The sequence below is a fragment of the Notamacropus eugenii genome, chromosome 2 (genome assembly GCF_028372415.1).
Source record: "Notamacropus eugenii isolate mMacEug1 chromosome 2, mMacEug1.pri_v2, whole genome shotgun sequence".
In the NCBI taxonomy this organism is placed as follows: domain Eukaryota; kingdom Metazoa; phylum Chordata; class Mammalia; order Diprotodontia; family Macropodidae; genus Notamacropus; species Notamacropus eugenii.
In genome coordinates this window covers 375847099-375872609 of record NC_092873.1, presented here as the reverse complement: position 1 = coordinate 375872609, position 25511 = coordinate 375847099, and the positions used below count along the sequence as shown (strand labels likewise).

The following is a 25511-nucleotide window of genomic DNA, read 5'->3' as shown; positions in this document are numbered from 1 at the left end:
AGTGAATCATGCCTCAGACACTTAAAAGGTATGTGACTGGGCAGGGTACTTTAACCTCTCTGATCCTCAATTTCCTCATTGGTAAAATGGGAACAGTGGCACCTACTTCATAGGGTTGTTGTGAGGATCAAATTAGATAATGTAGAACATGCTTAGTAAGCCTCATAGTTCTCTATAAATGCTTATTATCATTATCATCAAAAAGAACAGTAACTAGGAGAACCTTGGGCTAATACTCACATTTTAGGAACAAAACATGGATAATAACTTGGCAAAGGATACTGAGAAGGAACAGTTAGGTTGAAGGAGAACCAAGAGAAACCAGTTAGAGAAATAGATGAAGGATTTGGACAATAGTGTGATGTACTACAAAGGAATCGATTAAGATGAGTACTGAGAATAGCCATCAGCTTTAGACATTAAGAGATTCTAGGTAACCTTGCAAAGAGCAGTTTTAGTTGAATGACGAAGTCAAGAGCAAGATTACAAAGGGGAGTGATAAGTGAGTAGGAACCAATAATAGTGACTTTTTTCCTGAGATTGTCAGGGAAAGAGAGGAGAGGTATGGGATGGGAGCTCTAAGTGGGGATGGCAGAGTTATATGATTTTTAGAAGGGTAATGGATACCTCGCCACATTTATTGGTGTCAGAGAAGAAACCAACAGATAAGAAAAGATTAAAGACTGGGGATGAGGATAGTGATTGAAGCAGCAAGTTACCCGTGTATACTGGATGAGAGAGGATCAAGGTCACTTAGAGAAACTGGACTTGGTGAGGAGAAGAGCAAAGGGAAAATGATGATGAGAGGTTTTGAGATGTAGAATAGGGGAGAAGAGAGAGAGTAATAGATGTTTTCTATTTCTCAGTTCATCAGGCAATGAAATCCTCTGTTAGATTAAACAATAATGGAGAGATATTTAAAACTTGAAGAGTAAAGAAGTTTAGAATACCTGCTGTGAAAAGTAGGCTAGAGTTAATTGGAAAAGAGTAAGAGGATTGCTGGGCAGCTAGGTGGTGCAGTGGAGAGAGTGCCAGGAACACTCCTCTTCTATGAGTTCAGATTCAGCTTCAAACACTAGCTCTGTGACCCTGGTCAAGTCACTTAACTCTGTTTGCCTCAGTTGAGCTGGAGAACGAAATGACAAACTGTTCCAGTTTCTTTTCCAAGAAAACCCCAAATGGGGTCACGAAGAGTCATACATGACTGAACAACAGAACGACTATGAGCAGCAGTAAGGGTCTAGTTTATATTAGATTGAATAGAAAAGAGGGAAAGGTAGGAGGCATGTTTAGTTCTGTAGGAACACAGATCCCCCACAAACACCACAGGGAAGCTTTAAAAATTTGCTAGACTACTGTTCGATAAACCCAAGGACCCCAGCTTCTGGGATAAGGACTCACTGTTTGACAAAAACTGTTGGGAAAACTGGATAATAGTGTTGTCGAAACTGGACATAGACCAATGCCTGACACGATACACCAGAATAAAGTCCAAATGGATGCACGACCTAGGTATAAAGGCTAATACCATAAATGAATTAGGAGAGCAAGGAATAGTTTATTTGTCAGATTTGGGGAGAATGGAGAAATTTATGTCCAAACAAGAGATAGAGAACATTATGAAGTTCAAAATGGATAATTTTGATTACATTAAATTGAAAAGTTTCTGCATAAACAAAACCAGTGCAACCAAGATTAAGAGGGGAGCAGAAAACTGAGAAAGAATCTTTACAACTAGTGCCTGTGATAAAGGCCTCATTTCTAAAATATATAGAGAACTGAGTCAAATTTACAAGAGTACAAATCATTTCCCAGTTGATAAATGGTCAAAAGATATGAACAGGCAATTTTCAGAGGAAGAAATTAAAGCTATCTGTAGTCATATGAAAAAATGCTCTAAATCACTATTGATTAGAGAGATGCAAATCAAAACAACTTTGAGGTACCACATCACACTTCTCAGATTGGCTAACATGACAAAAAAGAAAGATGATAAATTTTGTAGAAGATGTGGGAGAGTTGGAACACTGATTCATTGTTGGTGGAGCTGTGAGCTGATCCAACCATTCTGGAGAGCAATTTGGAACTATGCCCAAAGGTCTACAAAAATGTGCATACCCTTTGACCTAGCGATATCACTGTATCCCAAAGAGATCATAAAAATGGGACAAGGACTCACATGTACAAAAATATTTATAGCAGCTCTCTTTGTGGTGGCCAAGAATAGGAAATCAGTTGTAGAATGGCTGAACAAGTTGTGGTATATGAATGTAATGGAATACTGTTGTGCTATAAGAAATGATGAACAGGTGGACTTCAGAAAAACCTGGAAAGGCTTACATGAATTGATGCTGAGTGAAATGAGCAGAACCATGAGAACATTATACACAGTAACAGCTACAGTGTGTAAGGACTGCCTCTGATAGACTTAGCCCTTTACTGCAATGCAAGGACCTAAAACATTTCCAAAAGATACTTGATGCAAAATGCCATCCACATTCAGAGAAAGAACTATGGAATCAGAATGCCGAATGAAGCCTACTGTTTTCTCTTTTGTTATATTTTGGTTTTTCTCATAGTTTCTTCCATTTGTTTTAATTCTTTTTTATTTTAATTTTAATTAATTAATTTTAATTCTTCTATTCAACATGACTAATGTGAAAATGTGTTTAATAAGAATGTATGTGTAGATCCCATATAAGACTGCAAGCCATCTTGTGGAGGGAGAGGGAGAAAATTTAAAATATATGGAAGTGATTGTTGAAAACTGAACACTAATTAAAAGAAAAAAGAAAAAAAATTTGCCAGAAAAAACAGTAAGGCTGTTTTTGTAATGGCTACTCCATCTACTCCAGAAGAGTGCTGGAAACGTATGGAGGCTCAGAGTGGAGACAAGCAGGCTAGATAGGAAATGAGACCAGACCAGAACTAAGCAGCCTGAACTTGAATCACAGCAGAAGATAGGGCCATACCAGTGTCAAAGCAACCCATGCCCAAGCCACAGCAGGAGAAAGTGCTGGGAAAGCAAAGCACCTGGGTTGTTGCAGAAGGCCTGCTACCAGAGCAACCAATAATACATGGTTAGGGCTTTTCAGGGTAGTAGCAAGAGATTAAGACAGCTCTATGTTCAGGTGAAGAGACCAAGGCCAGAACTTAAGTAGCTCCACCAAGAAACCCAGAAATTCCTACAGAAGGGGAAGGTCTGATATTAACCACAACATCCAGGACCAAGCAGGGCCTGCCTTCATCATCCAAGTATATAGGCGGGAGCACAATTTGACCCAGGCACAAAGTCTGTATCTCAAAACTGAGGCTAGAGGTATGGATAAAAGAGAAAAAATGCCAAACCAGTGAAGAAATACTTGTGGATTGAAGAGAAGCTTAAAAGTTAACTCCAGAAAAAGAATAAATCCACAGTAAGTTCAAGTAGATCACAGAAAAAATTATTTGACTCTATGCATTACAGGAACATTTAAGGAAATGTGTCAAAAGCTACACAGTACCATGGTAGGTGAAATAATGAGGGGAAAAAATGAGGAGAATCAGCAGATAAGAACCATAGGGACAAACTGTTCACATGAATTCAAGTCACTTAAGGAAAATTGGAATGGGCCAAACAGAAAACAATGACTTCCTGAGAAAAGAAGTAATAAAATAAAAAGATTAGGGGGGAAAATAAAATATAAAATATATATAATTGAAAATAATTGACCTGAAAAACAGATCAAGGAGATATGATAGTAAGAATAACCAAATTACTTAAATATCATAACTAAAAAAGCAATTCAAGAAATCATAATGGGGAAAAGATAAAGAATTCTGTTTTGGACATGAGAATGTCTTCTGGTATCAGATTTCAATTTTCTAATGGGCAGTTCGTGCATCAGTAGGATTGACACTCAGAGGAGTTTCAGGCTGAGGTAATCAAGTGAGAGTGTAGAGGGGAACCGATAAGAACAAGTATTTATACTATTACCATTGTCTGTCTGTCTATCTATCCGGTACTATACGGTAAAAGACACACTGTGCTCTGTGTTTTTAAAAGATTTTCTCATTTGCTCCTCTCAACGTCCTTGGAGGCAGGTGTTATTATTATCATCCCCATTTGACAGTTGGGGAAACGGATGCAGTCAGTGCTGAAGTGACTTGCCCAGGGACACAAATCCAATAAGTGTCTGAGACCACATTTGAATTCAGGTCTTCCTGACGTCACTTTCTACGTTCTGTGCCATCTCACACCTAGATGTTAGCACAATACTCAGGGTTAGGGTTTGCTTCTGCTTCTGGCTTCAGTGAAATGGGGGTTGGCTATAGAAGGACTTTTTTTTTTTTAATCTCTGAAATGCTGGCTAATTTACTACATAACCAAGATTACTGAATGGTAGGGGTACCCAGATAAAATGGACGATTCACCTCTCCTGTGTTTAAACTAAGTCCTATAAACTCTTTTCACTGACAAATCAGGATTCTTTTCTGCCTCTTCAGATTTTTTTTTTTAACCTCTCAACTTTATTTTTAAAAAAAATTCCAAATTCTCTGCTTTCTGTCCTCTCCCCCAACTATTGAGAAGGCAAAAAATACAGTGCCCATTTTGTATATGAAGTTCAGATCTTTTTTTCTTTGTTCTTAGAGTCCTTCCTTTTTCTTTTTTATAAAAAGGACACAATTATTTGTGATAAGATGGAAAGTATTGAGTTGAGCTCCTTAACTTCTGGGAAAGAAGAAAATGAAGTCTAGGAAGGAGACTAAACTGTGTTTTGATCATAGTTAATGGTTATTTGTTTATCCAAAAAGACAAACATGTATTTTGCAGATCATGGCAAAGCTTTACCTACTTTCGTTACTTCCTGTAGGAGAAATCCTAAGCCCTTTGTTATTCTTATTAGTAACAACCCCTTGAGGACTTTGAGTCAAACTGCTTGTGAGTACTTTGACAACCATACTCAGCTTGTGTCCCTTCTCTTACTACCAGCTACTTTCTTCTCCTCTAATCTCAACCAGTTAAACATTGGGTGACTGACTAAAATGTAACTGGGAAATATTGAACAAAATAAATAAAAATGCACTAGAACCTAGTTAATGTTAATATGTGGTTTTCCAAGTCAGCACTCACGTGCAGGGGATGGCCTCTTTTCTATTTGACTTTGACATCCCTGCTGTAGTTAATCACTTCTTCTTCTGTCTTCTTTCTTGTGCTTCTTGACTGTTTCCATCTCCTGCATCTGGAGTCCTTCTGCTCTTCTTCTTCCTTAGTTCGTCTACCTTCTCCTTGAATTCTTATTCTTTGGTTTAAGTCCATCTCCTCCTTCAGCTTTTCCTTTATTCCTCCAGGATTCCATTTCCTCAAATTAAGTCTTTGGTTTCTTTCATTCTCTTTCTTTCTTTCATTTTCTTCCTTTCATTCTCTTTCATTCTCTTCCTTCCTTCCTTCCTTTTCCTCTTTTCTTTCTCTTTGTCTTTCTCTCTCTGTCTTTCTTCCTCTCTTTCTCCTTCCCTCCCTGCCTCCTTGCCTTCCTGCCTTGCTCCCCCCCCATCCTTTTTCTTATTCCAAAGCCCTTCAATCATTGTCTCTTTGATTTCCTACCTTTACTTTCTACTTCCCCACACCCTTCTACAATAGAATTTTCAGCATGTCAGATTTGAGACACAAAAGCCCCTTACTTTTTTACTCTTTTATTTGTGTATTTCTTTTATGCCTTTGCAGATTGGCATGGTAGCTTGGAAAATGACTCTCAAAAGTCCTGAGTACCCAGAAGGACGAGATATAATTGTTATTGGAAATGACATCACCTATCGAATTGGGTCTTTTGGACCTCAAGAAGATATGCTATTTCTGAGGGCTTCTGAGCTTGCCAGGGCAGAGGGTATCCCTCGCATTTATGTAGCAGCTAACAGTGGAGCAAGAATTGGATTGGCAGAGGAAATACGCCACATGTTCCATGTGGCCTGGGTGGATCCTGATGATCCTTACAAGGTAAGAAGACTAAAATTAAGAACCAAAGAAGCACAATATAGTAGCAGATAATTTATGTACAGAATAAGACAGGTCATCTATTATGATTTGGAAACTTGAAATTATAGCAGTTAGAAACCATAAGTTGAGAAAGGGCCTGTGGTTAAAGCAAAGGTTAGGAATTTCAGATTAACTGCCAACAATGTATAGCACTCATTTCTTTGAATCTGAGGATTTTGTGCATGACTCTTCAGTTATCTGTTTCCCCTCTACAGAGTTGCATTCTCCTGACACTATTTAGATTTGAGAAATTAAGGTGTGATAATTTGTAGTGATCTCTCTAAAAAGAACTATTATTGAAGGCCAGGGAGTGATGCGTCCTCTGACCCTGATGGAAATAAAATGAATGATCTGTGTTTGAAATTTAGGCTGAAAGCTGTCTTGTTTCACAGGTAGAGATGGCCAGTGACTAGAGAAATAGTCACTTAGGTCTTTCAAAGCAGTATTTGGCCATGCTAGTGTTATATATAGTAGGCTATGCCTCTCAAGAAGCAATGTGGCAATTTATAGATGACTTTGGAACAGGCTGCATAATATGTTTTGCTGCATCTACCAACTCTATATCAGTTAATAATGAATTAAAACCATTGTGCTTTACAGGGATACAAGTATTTATATCTGACTCCACAAGATTATAAGCGGGTCAGCGCCCTAAACTCTGTTCACTGTGAGCATGTGGAAGATGAAGGGGAATCCAGGTAGGTGCATAGAGAGTGGGGGATGAGCCTTGAAAAGAGAGATGTTGTGTTTTCCTGTTTGTCTGGTAAATATAGTAGTGAGTAATGTCAGGGTTGTTGCTCACTACAATCACTGCAAATATTGTTACAAAATCCTGACTCAGGAATGAATCAGGTCATAAATCAGTAAATGTTAAATGTTGACTTCTTTGAACATGTTGTAGTAAGGCTAAAATGCAGCATACCAGAGTAATATAATTAATAATATGTGTGTGGGAGGAGTCCTGAGTTGGAAGGATTTTCCCTACCAACAATGCCAGTGAACACATGAGTGTTTGTGGATGTGCTGTATGTCTTGTGAAATCATGAGCACATCTTTTCCAGACTTGGACTGCTCAGTATACAGAAAATATCCTCTGGTTTCGCTCCTTGGATGAAAAAACCTCAGTGGAAGTGAATCTCATGCCTGGAAGGATACCCTAAATTCTAGCAGGGGACAAATTGAGGAGGGATTAGAAGAGGATAAAAGCACAGGATGAAGGGGAATCTGGGAAGTAGATATAAAGCCCCAGGACTGATATCTAGAACACAGAAAAAAAGAATTGATATAGAAATAAAGAAAGAAACAAAGATATAAAAAGGAAACAGTAAGAGCCTCTGTGATATATTTATTGTTTCAATTTGCAAAAACATACCCAGTGCCCAGCCCTCTGGCACATGTAGAAGAACAAGTAAGATATGCTCACCTCTGCTCTTCAGCTTTGTCTTTTTCCTTCCTGTTATTAGCCCCATTTCCCCATCTCCTCTTTCCCGTTGTCAGCTCGTGTTCCCAATCCCCTGGACTAATTAGACAAGACTAATGACTGTGCCACTGGAGCTGTGGGATGCTTTCTGGACCATTTGGTCAATATCTCACCTCCACATTTACTTCATCCACTCCAGAAGGTGGACACTGTGATCCTTCTTCCCTTTAGTTTCTGACTTAGAAAAGGAGGTGTTACAGAGTCTTGGGCTGTCCCCACTTCCTACTACCTCACTATACTGGTGCTCATCATTAGAAGATCTGCTTAAACTCTCCATTGTTTAGTGATGACTGCACAGCATGCCAAGGAGTACTTTGCCCTGTTCTGAAGAATTATCTTTTAACAAGGAGACTTACATAAGGGCATACTGTGAAGCAACGCAAAAGAAAAAGGGGTATGCATGAAACAAATAATGGAAAGGAAAGTTGGGTGCTAAATTTAAAAATTGACAATTTTTTTTTTTTTGCAAACTTTTAATAATAACTATTTTATTTCTTTGGTATTCCTAACTTGTCTTGTTTGTCTCCAACAGATACAAGATAACAGATATTATTGGGAAGGAAGAAGGGCTTGGGGCCGAGAACCTCAGGGGTTCTGGAATGATTGCTGGAGAATCCTCATTGGCATATGATGAGATCATCACCATCAGCCTGGTAAATCTCTTAGTAGTCAGGATGGTTTTTTTTTCCCAAAGTGTCATTAAATTCATCTCACTGCTGTTATAACCTGGATGGGACAGTGACTTGGAGAGGCTATTTTAGGCTACTTGGGGATATTTATCCCAGAAAGTTCAGTTTGTATCTGAAAGAAATTATTTTAAAATCCGACTTAGGGTAAATTCAAGTTTTAGACCGTGTACGTTTTAGCTATTGTGCACAAAATTCTCATAGCTATTAATTATTTGTCTTCAGCTTACTTTTAGTTAGTCATGGTAATGCAAAGCAAGGGTAATGGGAACAGTTGAAAACCCGAGGTAAACCAAGACCTCCATTAATTTCAACCTTCACATTCTCTACTGGCCATGTTACTAGAGCTAAACAAGTAGCAGCATGGATTAGTTGGAGTTTCACCTCTTTTTAGTGAAGGTAACGAACAGTTATGAAATGGGCAAAAAGTGGAAAACATAAGGAAAAGCAGGGAAGACTGACTGATCCACAACATGGTTGATTGAATTCATTCTGAATAATCTGATATTACTCGTGTTTCATTTTCTAGAATTTATAGAACCTCAGAGTTGGAAGGGATCCTAGAGATCATTTAATCTCCTTCTCAGAAAGCAGAGAATTCCCCTTCCAGTACTCTAGCTGAACAGTGATCTGACTTTGTTTAAAGACCTCCACTAGAATAGAGTAGTTCATTTCATTTTTGAATAGCTCTAATTGTTAGCAGGTTTTTACTTTTTTCAAGTCAAAATCATCCTTTCTGCAACTTCCAACTCTTGCTCTTGATTTGGATTTGGGGGGCCAAGACAAACAAATCAAATCATTGTTCCACAAGACAGTCCTTCATACACTTGGATTCCTGTCATGTCTCCCTCGCTTGCTTCTGTTTTCCATGCTGAACACCTCCAGTTTCTTCTGCCAGTCCTGGCATGGTTTCAAGTCCTTCACTATCTTTGTTGTATTTTGTTGGATGGACTCCAACTTACCAATCTCCTTCTGAAAATGTGACTGCAGAATTGAACATAGTATTATAGATATTAGCTGACCAAGGCAGAATATAGAAGTGTAATAACTTTTTTCATTCTGGACATTATGTTTCTGCTAATACAACCTAAGATCACATTAACTTTTTCAGCTACCATGACCCACTCTGTAATACAACAAAACCCATAGTTCTTTATCCTGCGAACTGTGTTTTAGTAGTGTTTTCCCTATGATAACTTATATAGTTGATTTTTGGGAACCTAAATGTAGTACTTAACATTTGTCTCTATTAAAGTTCACTTAATTGTATTTGGTTCATTTTTCTAGCCAATAAAAGTCTTTTGGGATTCCAGTTCTGTCAGTTAACATGTTAGCTACCTACCCTGACTTTGTGTCATCTACAAATTTGGTCTTCATGGAAGATTTGGTTTGAAATGTTGAACAGAGTAGGACCCAGGACAGCACCCTGTGATATTCCTTTAATATCCTCCTCTAGGCTGACATCATTTCATCATCAATCACCTCTCTTTAGGTTCTGGTCATTCACCATTTTTAGTCAATCTAACTTCTCTCATATAAGACATATTTCTCATTTTGTCTTTAAAGATATCATGTGATACTTTGGCAAATATCCACTTTTTGTCCTCTTTTAAAGACAACTGACAGTTACTCTGCAGTAATGTCTTCAAACTCTTTTAGGTAGTTGGCTAAGCCGGTGACCTAATCTCATCAAAAGCTGCTGGATGTTCTCTTGCCATATTTTCACTTATCGTGGTTTCAGTGCCTTGTTAATCATTTTTATTCTGTATTTTTCAGTCTGAAGATCATTTTCCTTAGGTTAGAGTCTCTTAACATTTGAGAAAAGAAGAATAAAATAAGATATGAGGAGCATTGTCTTACTTTGCATTGTCCATTCTTATTATCTTGTCTCTCCATTTCTCATCTTTCTTTGACCCTCAGGATGACCCCAAAAAGCCCTTTGTTGTCATCTTGAGTTTGTGGAAAGTCATAGCTTGTTTAGGGTTTTAGTGTTCCTGACATTATATTCCCTTTAATTTGGCCTGAGAAATTAGCCCTTGTTTATTATTCTAAGTGTTATGTGTTTGTTTTTCCTAAGGTAACTTGCCGGGCCATTGGAATTGGGGCTTATCTAGTCCGACTGGGGCAGAGAACCATTCAGGTTGAAAACTCACATTTGATTCTGACAGGAGCTGCAGCCCTCAACAAAGTAAGTTCATTAGGTTTGTGAGGGAGTTTTTAATGAAGCTTTTTGGTTTTGAGTATGCATTCTCAATTCAGTGGTGTGTGTGAGTGAGTATGTGAGTCTGTGTGTGTGTGTCTGTGTGTGTGTCTGTGTGCGTGTCTGTGTACAATTCAAACCCTTTTCCTTTTTTTTCTTATCCTGTTGGTTCTTCTGTCTTTTTGAAGAAGCCAAAAATTGAATGTTTCATTGAAGTGGAAGAGGAACTTCTGTCTCCCAGTTCTCGGATCGATATGTGGTTTTATTAATCAAATTGATATGTACTTATGGGTGTTTTGAGCTTCCAGGACAGAGCAGGGGACTATGTTTATTACTCTGAGAATACAGGAGATACCAGGATGTTTTAAGACTTTCTTGCTGCTGAGCCAAATTACTGATTTCTGAATGTCTTACTCTTGTCCCTCCTGTGGAAAAAAAAAGTTACTGTTTTCATTCTTTTCTTTCCCAGCTGCACCTATTCCTTGAGTTTCATTCTCTTCATTGCCTTTCTTCTCAGCTTCATCAATTCAGTTTTTTATTTAGATGAAGCCAGATAAGTTTGATTTGCTCTTTACCTTTAGATCTTTTGTTCTTTCAAAGGAATAGCAGTGTCAGTGTCCGTCTTCTGACATTTGGGGCTGAGGGCTGTTCTACTAGTCAACATGGCATGGACTGACCTTTGTATGTTTTAGGTAGAAATAGGAGGACTCGCTCCTTTTAAAAAAAAAAGACAACCTATTCTGTGCATAGTGTGTGTTTACAAAAGTGCAGACCTAAAGGAAGGCTGGCATGCTGGGTGAAGAGGGTGCTGTGGAGAATGATCCTCTTTTAGCCTCCAGGTGCACATGCAGTTTTTCATATTGAAAGGAATAGCTAATGAACTCGGTTCTTAGAAGGAAACAGTATGAAATGATAACTGAATGCATCCAAAGCAACAGTGGTTCTGGCTGTCTCAATCTAATTTTGTAAGTAGACCATAGACACCACATGTACTCCCACTTTGGGTGTGATAAACTTCTGCAGGCTTTTTCCTAACACAAGTTCAGAAATTTTTGGTCTTATACCAGGTACCCTACAGGGGACTGAGCCTTCTGGAGAAGGCTAGTTGATATTTGGGGATTCTCTACCATGATTTGAGTTTCACGTGAAAGAAATAGGGAAGGACCTTGTCCATTGATCCCTTATAGGAAGAAGTTGGTGCATATTTGGTCCCATTGTTTTTCACAACAGAATCTGTAAGGTGAGATTGAGGGGAAGCAGCCAGTATGTATCTGGCCAGATTATACAGGGCCCATGCTAAGAAAAGACAGCTGCAACTCAAATAACCAACCTGACTCATCTTTCCTTTTGGGGAGTAGTAGCTAGGGAACAGAAATTGTACACTGCCACTACTGAATGAGATTACCGGAGGGGGAAAAACAGCTAAGAGCCTTAAATTTTTTTAAGTTGCTCTTTTGTCTACTTCCTTATGATGAGAAAGTGACAAATGTCAAAGAGAATTGTAGGTACCCTTTTCCACTGAGATAGTGTTAAAAGTGAATCCCTGTATGTTTGCTGTCCTTTGCATACATGGGCAGAAAGCTAATTTCCAAAATGTATACTTTTTACATTGGATTTTATTTTTCTCCTGGATAATGGGTGATGTATATAGAATCTTATAGAAATCAAAGGTATTTATTTGTCTGGAAACTTGCTAGTTGCCTTTCATTCCTGCTGTAAAGCGTTTTCTACTATGTCTTAAAATCTATTGGTTGAACTGTTACCGATCAAATTCATTATATTCACCTTCTCTCTAGCTCATAGTGTTAAAGGAAAAGTCTAGTTGCACTCAGGCTACAGCTGGCCCCAAAGGTTGCTCACATCTCCAACATGAGCATTCAGTTCTGGAGTTTCTCTCAGCCTGTTCTGAAGGCTTCGCTGTCCAGTGTGTCTCAGCCAGATTCGTGATGACTGTCCTTGATATAATATCCTTTTGCCCACCTGGTGTGAAGAGAAAACTGTTTCACAACTACTACATTTTCACATTTACTCTCTGTTCCCCAGTGTTCTTCTACTCTCTTTGTGCTGTGTCTGTCTACATATGTCTCTCTCTCCTTTTCTGTTTTTGTGTTCGTGTGTGTGTGGGGTGTAGAATATTCAGAGATACATGTGGTTTCTGCTTCATGTTTATGTGCATGCCTGTTTCATGTGTGTGCTCCTCTCCCTTTCTGTCCCTTCCCTTCCTCTGCTTTTGATGTCAAGGTGTCTCGGGTCCCTCAGTGTATGTGTATCTTTCTTGTGTGTTAGTGTTTCTCTGTGTCTCTGACTCACGATGGAACCTCCTTTAAGTCTCATCACTTCTGTTCATGATAGGGGTGTACATGTTTATGTAGAATGGAGATATAAGGGGCATTTGCAGGCTTTTAGACCATGTGTGTTTGAACCCCACCTTTTCAGGTCTTCATCTTTTACATTAAATTTTGGGGTGAGAGCTTGGAAGATGGGGTACACAGAGGTTTTTTTTTTTTAATCTTATGTACCCGTGCACATGCCGATCCTGTTGACCCCCTTGAAAATGGAAATAATGATAATGCGTGCCTCCTGACTGCATCAAAGTATCAGCACATCAAAAGCCAGGAGGCATGAAATGCAAATGATAAAGTGAAAGCAGATGGATTGTGCATGATCGCCTGATGCCCAATGAATTTTAAAAGGTGCTGGTTTGCAGGGGGGGTGGGAGTGGGGGGGGACTGAAATAAACACGTTATCCCTGCAATTTTTTTTGTTCCTGACGCTCACTCCTGACAATATTTTTTCACACTTGAGTGAGCACCCACTCCATCTCTCTCTCTCCTCTCTCTTTCTCTCTCTCTTTCTCTCTCCTCTCCCAATCTCCCTCCTCCTCCCCCACACCGTACACGTCTCAGGTCATGTCGCTGCAGCTCCGGTGGAAATAATAAGATATAAACCACGAGGTTGTTATTTGCATAGAAATAGCATGGAGCCCCGGGCAGCATGGGAGAAGGACACAGAGATCATTTGTCTAAAATTTTAATGAAAACTTTTGCTGAGGCAGAGATTTTTTTTTTTTAACTTTCTCCCCGCCCCACCCCCACCCCTCTTTTTCCTTGTCACTTGCTTAACATGGTGCAGTTCGAAGTGAAAGAGTTGACACACTGCATATTATACTGGTGGAATGCAGTAACATGTAAATTTCAATTTGTTCTCTTTTTAATAGAAGTGGAGCTGGAGAGACTTGCATTCCCAATTTAATGCATTGCATACATGTTTCAAGCCTTTATAGCTACACTTCATCTCAGTGCACACCTGATGTTCCTAGTCCTTAGCTGACCTGTTTTTTATTAGTTTGGATCTTTGTGCCTTTGCTTCTAAAAGACATTTTACTTTGAAAAACACTTCTTTTTGTAGCACAACAGTAACTTGCATAAAAAATGTAAATGTTCAGTTTATTTCCTAGTTTTACTTTGAGTAATTTAGTCGTTTTTTCACATGGTATTACTCTTTGCTCTTTCATCTTTTGTTCTAAGAGCTAAAAGTGCTTTCTGAGTGAATATTTTTATTCCCTTTGGTTTCTGGTCCCTATATTTGCATACTCTTTTCTTTTTTGTCTATGTCTTTTTTTTTTCTCTGCCTGAAATTACTTGTGAAATCTGCAAAATGTTTCTAAGCAAGGTTGGCAGATCTATATTCTATGAGTATTGAAGGTAGAAGATTTAATACTTGATCTAATGGTAAGGGAATGCTGCGTATCTCGATGGCCATGTGTGGGATGAAAATCTTGATTGACTGTTGGTTGTTGTTGTTCAGTTGTTTTCAGTTGTTCAGTTGTTTTCAGTAATGTTCGACTCTTTGTGACCCCTTTTGGCAAAGATATCGGAGCGATTTGCTATTTCTTTCTCCAGTTCATTTGACAGATGAGAAAACTGAGGCATACAGGATTAAGGGACTTGCTTAGGGTCACACAGCTAGTAAATATTTGATGGATGGCAAATTTGAACTCAGGAAGATGAGTTCTCATGACTTCAGGTCTGGTGTTCTATCCATTGCTCCACCTAGTGGCCCAATTGACTATATTGACAGGCATGTAAGATCATGTTTCTTATTTTCCAGTGCCTGCCATTTTATAGATGAAAAGATTGAGGCCCAGAGGAAAAGTAACCTGATTATTGTAAGTGAAAATAATTAGAGTTAGAAACAGAACATTTGTCCCATGAATTTCTAAGCTAAATGCTAAGCTTTTGTGAAGCCTAATACAGGAAAGTGGTCTGAATATCTTCCTTTGTTGCTTCAAATCATCCTAGGAATGATATTACAGGTAAGCAGACTTTTTTCTGACTGTCATCCAGGAAAGTTAATCAAAGATGTGCAGTCCTTAGGAATTGCAGGCTGTGGCTGGTAGGTATAGAACCAGAAGAGCTGAAAAATCACCCTGCTTTAATGAGTCATGCTGCCCTCATGAGACCTTCACCTCTGTATTACAGATCTTAGCATGATACACCTTTTTATAAGGGGAAAAAAAGCCTGGGTTTCCCTTTTTCTTTTAGTGAGTACACTCACAGGCCTGATTCCACTGCTAGCTGGCTCAGAAACTCTAACCTGTTCCTCTTTTCTGACCTGGGCTAATTCACTTCCTTAGGCATCCTGGTGGGGTATTCACCATATTGGTGCAAGACTTAGTGCAGACACTTCATCAGCTTTAGCTCTACTGTCTCAGAAATCCCAAACCAAAGTGATCTAGCATTGTCACCCCGCCAGCAACAAAGGCTTGCAGGCATGTGCCACCATATATGTCTGTTAGACCTGTAAGGATCCCAAATGGCTCACAAGAAGAATTGGTAAAGACAGCTACAGTGGCTTTCCAAACCGGGGGGGGGGGGGGGGGGGGGGGGGGGGCTTTGATTTTTGCCCTTTTCTTATTCTGTTTTTACTCAGCATAAAATGATTAGTATTAGCAGAGTAGTAGCAGTGATAGACTAGGCATGCTAGCATCTCTTAAAGAGAGCCTTAAAGAGAGCAGATGAAGAAAGTAGAGTTCACAGCTGATGACCTTGTTTGCCCTCTAGATGTTAATTTCCTATGGAGGTGAGGCATGTGGCAGTTGATTTGGAAGCATGAAGTACTGCCTGTGGACACTGATGGGTCACAGGTTCTTTTGTTAGAGACCCAGAATAGCTCTCAGGTGGTCTTGATCTCTAGCTTCTTTGTGATAGGCACCTCAGAGAGCTCTCTTTTGTCTTTCAGAAGTATTTTATCTTCTCAACCATTTTAGAAAATACCAGTTTTTCCTTCCATTGAATTAATTGGAACCAAAAGGATTAGATGTGGAGCATGATTGGGCTGTGTGCCCAGCAATATGCTCAGTACTTTAAATCTTGCTTCTGGTAGTTCAAGCAAGCAAGCTACTTTCCTTCTTTGAGCCTCAGTTTCCTCATCTGTATTTTATGTACAGTTGTCTATATCACCGTAATTATAATTTGTTTTAGTTAACAGTATGTAGAGTGCTGGAGTTCCTATTGTCAGTGGAATGTTTGCTAAAGCTACATTGCACCATCACCATATCTGCCTGTGACCTTATGGCGTGTGTGTGTGTGTGTGTGTGTGTGTGTGTGTGTGTGTGTGTGTAGCAGGAAGGTCTTAAGGACTGGAGGGGTGAGGGGGTGGGTGGGTGTGAAAAGACATTGCTGAGACTATGAAAAGAAAGAACAAACTGGCTCTAGATCACTTCTGTCTTTCATTTTGTTCTGTCTTTATTCATCTGGTATGTATTCATTCTAGTAGAAGAGAGTCCCACTGCCCAGTCCTAATGCTTGCTTGCCTTTGTAGATGGTCTTCCCCAGATCAGATAACAATTTAGAGTACATAAGCAGTTCCCAAAGTTGAAGATATTGTTATACAGCATTTTGACTACGAAACTTTGTGAAGGTTCTTTGACCCCTGAGGTCACCTCTGATTGGGAAATAGTATTCTCTTTCAAGAATCAAGTGATAAGCTTATAGATTCTATGATCACTGTTTCTCTGAAGGTTTGAAAAATGGCAAAACTCCTGTACAGCCTCAGAAATAAATTTTAAATTGAAATTCTTGTTTGTGCACTGCAGGAAGATTTTCACTTCCCCTATAGGTGCTATCTCAAGATAATCAACATACTTGACAAAGTCATTTACATGAGAGGTACCATGTTGTGTCATGATAGGGTAGTATATATGTCAGTCATCTGCTTATAAAAAGGTCCCCAAGGACTTGTTGATACAATAGCCCATAATCACTCTAAGGATCAGTCCAGCAATTTGCATTTTTAAAAGTCCCTAACAACCTATTCTGACAATAGACAGTCCTAGCACTCCCATGCTTCCAGATGGGATCTCTCTCTTTTCTAAAAGGGAATTTTAGCTGCCTCTTTGAATGTTCTTTGCTTTGACTGTAATAGTGAGGTGTTGGAAAGGATTACCTACTTACTATCGGTCTCTACAAATTATGTGGATGGATCCACTCTTTGGGTTTTGTTTTTTTTCGTTTGTTTTTTCTCTTCTTTAGTTTGGTGGGTCCTCTCTGTCTGTAGCGAGCTGACTAAATTTTTCTTTACTTTGTGAAATATACCAGGGATTCTCAGGATTCCACAGAGCACTGTTTTTTAAAAAGCCATGTTCTAAAAATACAGGTTGGAATTTTATGTACTAGCAGGTTCACCTCCCAGAGGCTTCTTTACTGGCCTTATCACAGACACCTTGCCTCGGATTATTTGGGTAAGGTAGAACTCCTATTCAGAGCAATGTCATGGCAGCTGACTTTGCTGTCTTAGTTGGAACATTCTAGGACTTTGTGTACATGGGTACATTGTGTTGAACATTACTGAGGAGAGTCCAAAGCAGACTCCTGTCTATAGATCATGAATAACAGGAGAGCTGACGTCCTTTAGAGTGCTGTCATAGATGGAAGACATAGAAATTTGCTTAATGTATTTGGTACCTTCATTAGAAAGGAATTTCCAAGTTTTGTGAGTTTTTTTGTCATGTTTAAAGTTTCATGGTTTTTTAAAAAATTGTAGTACATTAGCCAAGTGGTATTTTTAAAATTTTATGCATGCCATATAGTAATGGAGCACAATTTATGCCAGTTTATAACCAGTGATCCATGTTAAAGATCGTTTGAAAAATGATTATTATTGCGCATTTTATTTACATTGTACAGAGAGAATTTTGAAGCCTTATGCTAGATCCTAGAATGGAAGTGATGTTGGGTTCTTGCAGGCTTTGCCAACACAGTGTAAGTTTTAGGAGGACCTGTCAGTCTGGGAATGTTTAGAAAGTAGGTTCAGCAATAACTGTGTATCTGTTGTCCAAGAGTCAAGTTTCTACCAAGTGATCTTTTTTTTATTTTGCCATGTAGTCTACTAAAGCATGGTAGCGTTATGACCTGAAGGGTTAGCCAGAACATCTACCTCATTGAAGGCATGGATCCTTCAAGTATTACATGTGAAAGCAGTCACTTCATTGTGAGGTTCATAATAAAATTTCTCTTTTATTTTATATCCTGTTTGGGTCAGTAAAACATTTTCTATAGGTAGGGGGCCACACGTGGACTATTTACTTTCTGCCATAGTCTGTTTATGATCACAGATTGTTGTCTTTACAAAAACTTAATGTTAAAAAAAATTTCAAAACTTTCTCTCTACTTTGTGAAATATCCCATGGAATCTCAGGATTCCACAGAAGTTTTTTTTTTTCTTTTCTAAAAGTCATGTCTTAAAAATATAGCTTGGAATTTTATGTACTAGCAGGTTTACCTGCCAGAGGCTTCTTCTGGTTTTCATCCCTATTCGCTTTACAGTCACCTCTGTAGCATTCAGAGTCTCTGGTCATGGAAGAAACTTGCCTGGTCTTTCTGAGGAAACTAGACTGCTTAGGCTAGGTTGTCTTATAAAGGTGGGCTTACATATAAAACAGTGCCCATATTTTGGTGATAATTATTTCAAGAAGCAGTTAAGGTATGGATGAAATATGCACCTTCCTGAGAAGGCTTGCCACACAGTGGTCATTCCCTCAGTCTCCATGACTCTGCCTCCTACAAAGCATTAAGAAGAGGAGACAGCCCTAGCTGGCCAGTTTGGCCCCCTGTAGTGTTTCTCTTCCTGCTGTCTCTCATAAAGGCTTTCTCCTGATTTCTTCACCCAGGTGATCTTGAGTGTTGACTAGTAATCTCCCTCAGCTGGAGTAGCTTTAGTAGCTCTACTACTTCTTTACAGTCAGTCAAAAGGCATTATGGAGTGCCCATAGGATCCAGTTATGTTATGCACCATATGCTGAATGGCCTTTTCCCTTTGCTTTTTCTTCACATGTTCATTGCTTTGGATTCCCAGTTCAATATCCACTTAGTGCTTTTTCCCCCAGCCTAAGGCCCAGGTTAATTAGCTTCCTACCCCTACCCGCTAGGAAAAAAATTCCCAGATTCCTCCAGCAGTGTCTACTCTTGGATTTGCAGTCAGTAGCCATCTCCAATAACCATCAGGCTGTCAGCTTTGCAGCTCCCTTCCACCTCCCACCTCCCCCATCACTCACCAGAGGAAAAGGAGAGCCAGAGCAGGAGCTTGAAATATATCATGCAATAGTGTATCATGAATTTGTTGTGAATCACAGTGGTGAAGCAGGTTTATTTATTTCTGAGACTTTAAATCAATACAAAGTAGGTCTCTTAGTTCTGAAGCTGGGATGGAGTGTGAAAAAATGAGCCCATTGTACTCTTAAAACTTTGGGGAAAGGAGATGACAGCTATATAATTCCATTTACCAGGCACTAGGGGCTTTAATGTGAAGGTGACAGGGAGCTCTTTGTGCATTTAGAGCACCATATCTTCTAAATAAAAGATCTGTAGACTTGATAGTGGAGCATAGCTCTGAGTTTAATAATCTCCAAGCATTAGACCAAGCCAATATGTTCCCAAGTCAGAGAGGTCCCCCCCGAACACTCATAAATTAAAAGTGCAAGAACTGCACACGTTGGTAGATTAGAAATGCAAGGACTCCAGCGTGTTTTGAGGGGGAAGACAAACCTGAGCAGAGACTGTGTGTTCAGGCTGCTTGTGTGAATATGATAAAGACCGAAAAAGCTAGTCTGCTGAGAAACCTGACTCCTGGCTGTTAATCATTCTCGGGAGCATCTCTTGTGCAGGGCTCCAAATCTGGCCATGTCCCCTCTCGCTCAGATTGGCCATTATCACATGGTCTAATCAGCTAATGTACACAGTCAGAAGTGTTGAATTATGAAGGCAGAAGCTTTAAGAGCTGCTTTAGACTGAACCACAGATGGCAGGGCCCAGCCAGGCTTCCTGTTCCTTGTCTGTTATGCTGTCTATGGCACCATCAGAACTGAAGCCTTTTACAGTTGAATGTGCATGAACGACATGGTGATAGCAGGGCTGTTGGGGTTTGGAAGGGCACCCCCAGTTTAACTGACAACATAGTTTTCACATAAGAGAAACCAAGACTAGTGAAACATTGTCTGCCTGTTGAATGTTCTGATTTTCTATCTGTAAAGCATCTTTCTTCCAGCAAAGTAGGTATTTACTCTTATCTCAGCACAGTAGCCCTTCACAGGTGTGACTTTATATTGTGTGGAATCATTCATTTAAATCCAGTCTAAGTAAAATTCTAAAACAGTATAACTGTGGCCTTAACACTTTGGGTCAGACCAGCACCACTGGGATTAGCATTAGATACCAGAAAATGGAGCAGGTGCTCCAGATAGCTCTGACACAGGAGGCTGCTCTAGTTTTCTCACTGTATTACAGATACGCATCTGGGTACTCTAAGTACAACCTGCAGCAAATGAGGTCTGGAAATTAGCACCAGCTTTTTTCCATGGAGTACAGAGAAATATTTATTCAACAGGTATTTTTATTGGATACCTCCTGTGTGCAAAATTCTACTAAGTGCTATGAGAGAGCAAAAGATGCTCCTGCTCTCACAAAGCTTATAATCTGGTGAAGGAACCAACAATAAGGCACACTGGTTGTGTTACTGTAGTGAAATAGAGAATTCGTGTTTTGAGAAAAACAGTTCCAGGGCCCGCAGAAGTAAATGTCATCTTTCTGCAGGAAGCTAACTGTTAATATAGTAAATATTCACATGCCTACCTTCCACCGAGCAGCAGCAGGCATTGTACTGTCTGGTTATTAGGACTCTTTCCAAGTTGGATACCCAGATCAGTTTGGGAGAACCTATGTGACTCCAAGGTTGGGAATAATTTTTCCCCCTGAATTTCCTGATATGGCTGTAGTTTGTTGTGAACACCCTGATGTCTTCAGCTAAATGAACAGTTAAAATCCATCCCTATGATGAGTGATTTCTTCTGGCAGCCTTTTTTCTCTCCAGAAGCCAAATTCTTTCTCATGCATTTGGCAAGAGCAGGCATAGACTAACATGCTGCTTTCTCCTGTTCTTTACTTTAAAAATGAGTCCTTGCTCTCCACCCATTTCCCATTCATGCTCACTGTCCTCCTGTCACCTATCAACCCTTTCTTCACTTTTTTTCTCTGAATTTGGGCTCATTGTGAACATAGATTGTGGGATAAGGTTGGGGATGGGAAGTTTCCAAGGGTTCCTGGTCAGTGACCTTGTCGCTTTTCTGCTAAATGCTTTCTCTCTGTCTGCCACTGGTGGTGCAGTCTCTCTGCCAAATTGCCCCTTCATCATGTGTGATTGGATCAGAAAATTGCTGCTCACCAGGAAATTTCTGACCCTAGTATGAATGGCCGTGAGTCCAGCTGTGGCTCTCAAGTCATAGGCTATTCCCACTTACTCTAGCTGTATGTTATTGAGCTTTTCCCCTCACCCCAAAGCCCTCCATACCCTTACCCCACCAGGTGCTGGATCATCAGCTCTCCACTTGGGAGGTTTGTGACTTTGTGACAGTGCGTTAAGATGTTTCATCTAGCATAGATTTCCCTTGCTGAACACACCTCTGGCTTTGGTAATATTGCTGGCAAAGTGCCCTGTTTGGAGCTCCCCTAAATGCTGAATTCCATCAGCCCTGGTCTTGTCTCCCCAGAGATTTAGTTCAGTTTCACCCTTGGACATATTCCTGGAGAAACATTTACACAGTATTATGTGCTATACCACTTAAAATTGTTAATTGGAGATTGAATTACTTGTCAGCTTTTAAAAATGTAGTCCTCTCAGGTCAGGGAGGAGGGTGTTAGCAGCAGTGAGTAGATGAGCTATTACATTTTTTTCCTCTTCTTGTCCTCCCTCCTCTCTCCTCCTAGCCATATTCTACTACTTTTTTCCCCTCATTTACCTCTTTTTTCTTTTACCCCTCTCTCTTTCTATCTGCTATTCCTTTGTCTTAGCTTTCCTTTTCCATCCCCTCTTGTTTCAGTTCCTCATGAAGCTGTCAGATTCTAGTAACTTTGACCTGTGAATCATGAGTGGGATGCGCTGATAGCAGTCGTCCAGAATGTTTATAAAAATGTTCCTTGTGGTAATGAAAGAACCTTGATAAGGAGGGGACAGGACAGAGGCCTAGCATTATAAGTAGTTTGTGGGCCCCTTCCACTCCAAATTTACATCAGAGATATCAGGGCTGAAAGAAGAATTTTCCTCCTGTGTGCACATATTTAGAAGCCAACAAGGCATTTCAGGATTTCATTTTTTGTTCCATGCATATTAATTGTATCACCCTGCTTACTGATACACACAGGTATCTACTGACTTGTTTATGAAGATGCTTGTGTACAAGGCTGTGTTCTTATTTCTTCCCACCCACCAGTACCATGGATGTTTTGCCTCTTTGTGAAGAAAAAGATGATTAAAAAATAAACTGGGCTAAGTTGTATCTGTGCACCTTTGTAAATATATCCTTGGCACCATGGTACCTGTGCTGACAGATATACTGACAAGTAAATACTGCACTCACTCAGTATCACAGTGATTTCATTTGCACAGAACCTCACAACTCTCTGCCACTTGAGTTAGATGTCTGGATCGCTGGGGAAAGGAAGAACATGTTTATCTTGATCTCCAAAAAGGGATTTAAAGGAGAGAGTAGGCGGTATATTAGGCTGTTTTCATTGCCTGTCAGCTGTGGTAAACCCGAGCTGTCTGCAGTGTCTCTAGATAAGTAGCAACAAGAGAAGCTGCCTTTGCATGTATGTATGTCTGCATTAGTTTGTAAGAAGCTTCTTATAGTTGAGGAATCTTAGAATGTTTCTCCGGGTCTTTGAGGGAACCACTTAACACTTATTTTGTCCTCTCTGTGCCCTTATGTCACAGACCTGCTAACGACAATGGTTGAAATGTCCATTCCAATTTAAATCTTATATTGAGGATGGAAGTGGAAGGGCACCTCTTTCTTAAGATATGTCCCTAGGGGCTTATTCACAGTGGAATTCATGGTGGCACTTGTCTCATCGTGATGAGTACCCAAATAAGATACTAGTTTCCATTTGGCTAGTGAGTTCAGTTGGTGCTCCTTTTGCTGTTAGTAGCCTCTGAGTCTTATAACAGTGATGAGAAACTCATACTTTATAGAAGGCTTTGTGATTTTATAAAGTTATACTTTCCAACAATCTTGTGAAATAGGTTATATAAATATTATCCCCATTTTATAGATGAGAAAACTGAGGTGAAGAGGTCATGACTTGCTTGTGTATGCAGATCTACTAAATGCCAAAGCTGGGGTTTTCTGATAACAAGTCCAGTATTCTCTTCATGACTGTACACTGTACTTTCCATGTATTGTGAGCAGATTGCCATTGGTAATTCCACATGAAGCAGAAATTTTTTTTATTCTCAAAGAACATAAAGTATTCCAGGTTACTTAATAAACATTAGGACTGATGTGTAAATAGTTAAATTAGGTATTAGTGAAATTTATTCCCTTAATGAGGTGGTGTTGAAGAGAGTTGTTTGTGCTGAATTGACTAGGCTTGATCAGGGAGTTCTTGCTATGTTTTGGACTTCCTCACCTTCAAATGCTGACTAGAGTTCGTACAATTAAACTGGTGCAATGATTGTGGAGTTAAGCAGAAGAGATTGTGTCTCAGACCTGATCCTACCACCTTGGTTTGAGCCTTTGTCATGAGGTATTCTAAAATCACTAAAACCGCTTGAGTCAGCAGTGACCCCTATAAATCACAAGCTCTCTCATTCTGGTGAGCTACACTTAGATCACGCAGTAGTGTAAGATGGACTGCTCTCTGTGCCAGCTTTGTCTTGGTCTTTCATTAATAGGGACAACTACTGCAGGCATATGGAAGTGGCTCCATGTTTATGCTTTTAAATTCTGGATCCTCAAGATCACATTTTAGAGGAGGCTTTCCTTTTATCTGCCATTATCTGATTGGTACAGAGAGAGCTCCTTGCTTTCTTTTCCTTCTTCCCATTCCCCAACTGCAACTTTCATTTCAACACTGTATGTCAGTGTGTCTGTGACTTATTTTGACAAATACTTTTATTTATTGTCTCTCCATTAATTGAGCTCATTAACACTAGAATCAAGAGAATTTCCCGTTTTGCCTAATACTGTGTCAGTCCAGAAATAGTGTTCCTGAGTTGTTGTTTTTACTGAACTGTGAAAGGCAAAAGAAATGTACACTGTCTTCTCCAGAGCTTTTTGCTGAAGCATCAGAACCTGAGTCTCAGTCCCCCATAGAACAAACATGGGCTTAGATGCTAGATTCTGGCTTCTTCACAATTGGTCATAGGTGTTTGGAGTATGTGGAAAGTTGCAGAATATTTGCAGATCACCAAAGTGCCAAAAACTTGAGGGAAGACTTCCATAAAAGGTGTTCTTGGGTTAAGTGGACCCTAGTCTAATTATATCCATGTATTCCTGATCCCCATCGTTAGTCTTAGTTTGGAGGTCGTGTAAGATTCTAAGCTGTTGTTGCATTAGCAGAATTTTGCTGACAGCAAGCATCTCTGAGCATTCTAAGAAGTAACCACAACTCCAGTCTTTCCAGAAGAAGGAGTGGTAGTGTCAGATCTGTAGTTTCTCCCTTTTATTCTTTTTCCCCTTTCGTATTTTATTTTAATAATTAAAAATATCGCTGATCACATTTAATGACTTCCAAGAGAGAGGCATTTTGTCCCAGAAGGACTAGTTGTGGGCCATCAGGTTTATTACATTCATAAAATCAGAGGCAGATCAGAACATAGCTTCTCTGATTGACAGGATTGCTGCCTCCATTGGACTCCACCTACTCTTCTCTTCCTCCCCCCCACCCCCCCAATCAGCTGGCTGCTTTGGTTTTTGCAGGGTTTTGTTTTCAGTCTGTGTGTGTTTAAAGATATAAATGAAACAGGTATGTAATGCCCTCTGCCTGTTAGAAAGACTAAAGCCGTAAAAATAACAAACGGCGTGTATTTGCTAGAATGTCAAAGTTATGAGTTTATTTTGTAATGATGTGCTCCTGCCTTCATGAGGTAAACTGGCCGTGGCGGAGGTGTTATTAGTAATATGGACTCAGTAGAGCAGAAAGCCGAGTGACCGAGAGATCAGTGTATCAGTCAGTGAGAGGGCAAATGGAAAGAGACAGCAGGAGAATGAGAAAAGAGCCGTAGTGGCTGGGCTGAGATTAAAGACAGAGTCAGGAGCAGAATGAGAGTCCAGTGGTCAGAGACATAGTGGGCCCTTTGAAAAAGCCACTCTGGGAGGGCTACCTCGTGTATATGCAGTGTAAGGTTCTGCGAAGAATTGGTATTTCTAGGCGCTCTCTCTTTCTCTTGCTCTCCTTATACAGTGTTCCCTCACCCTTTATCAGGTCTTAAATAGATCCAAGGCCAGCAGGGTCAAGCTAAGGTGTTAGGTTTTAGGTTATCAGCTTAAACTTGCCTTTGGAGGTATTGTGTTTGCATTTTAGTCAGGACCTGTAGTTTCATAGGTGTATGTTTGTAACTGCAAGGGAAGCTTGTGATTTGCATAGGGGGAAGAGCCAGGGTATAATGCCTAGGGTGGCAGCCTTGGGTTAGTAGCTTCTGGTCTTTTTACCACTCCTGTGAGAAAACTAGTGAATTCAAGGAACTAAGAGACAGAGGACTTTTCTCCCCCCTCTCCTCTTCCTTTCTTTTCTTTTGAAGAGGAAAAGGAGTGGGGGAAGAGAAGGTGAAAGACGGTAAGCTCTCTACAACTGTTTAGAG

General features: G+C 39.8%; 1 protein-coding gene across 7 annotated transcripts in view; it reads left to right on the top strand.

Annotated features, from left to right (window-relative positions):
• ACACA (acetyl-CoA carboxylase alpha) overlaps positions 1-25511 on the top strand; it is a 268158-nt gene that overhangs the window by 200694 nt on the left and 41953 nt on the right. For all 7 annotated transcript variants that reach the window (XM_072646950.1, XM_072646948.1, XM_072646949.1 and 4 more), the window contains 4 exons: positions 5705-5974; positions 6614-6711; positions 8026-8146; positions 10257-10367. In XM_072646950.1, the coding sequence (XP_072503051.1) occupies positions 5705-5974; positions 6614-6711; positions 8026-8146; positions 10257-10367 (600 nt within the window). The remainder of the gene's footprint in view (positions 1-5704; positions 5975-6613; positions 6712-8025; positions 8147-10256; positions 10368-25511) is intronic.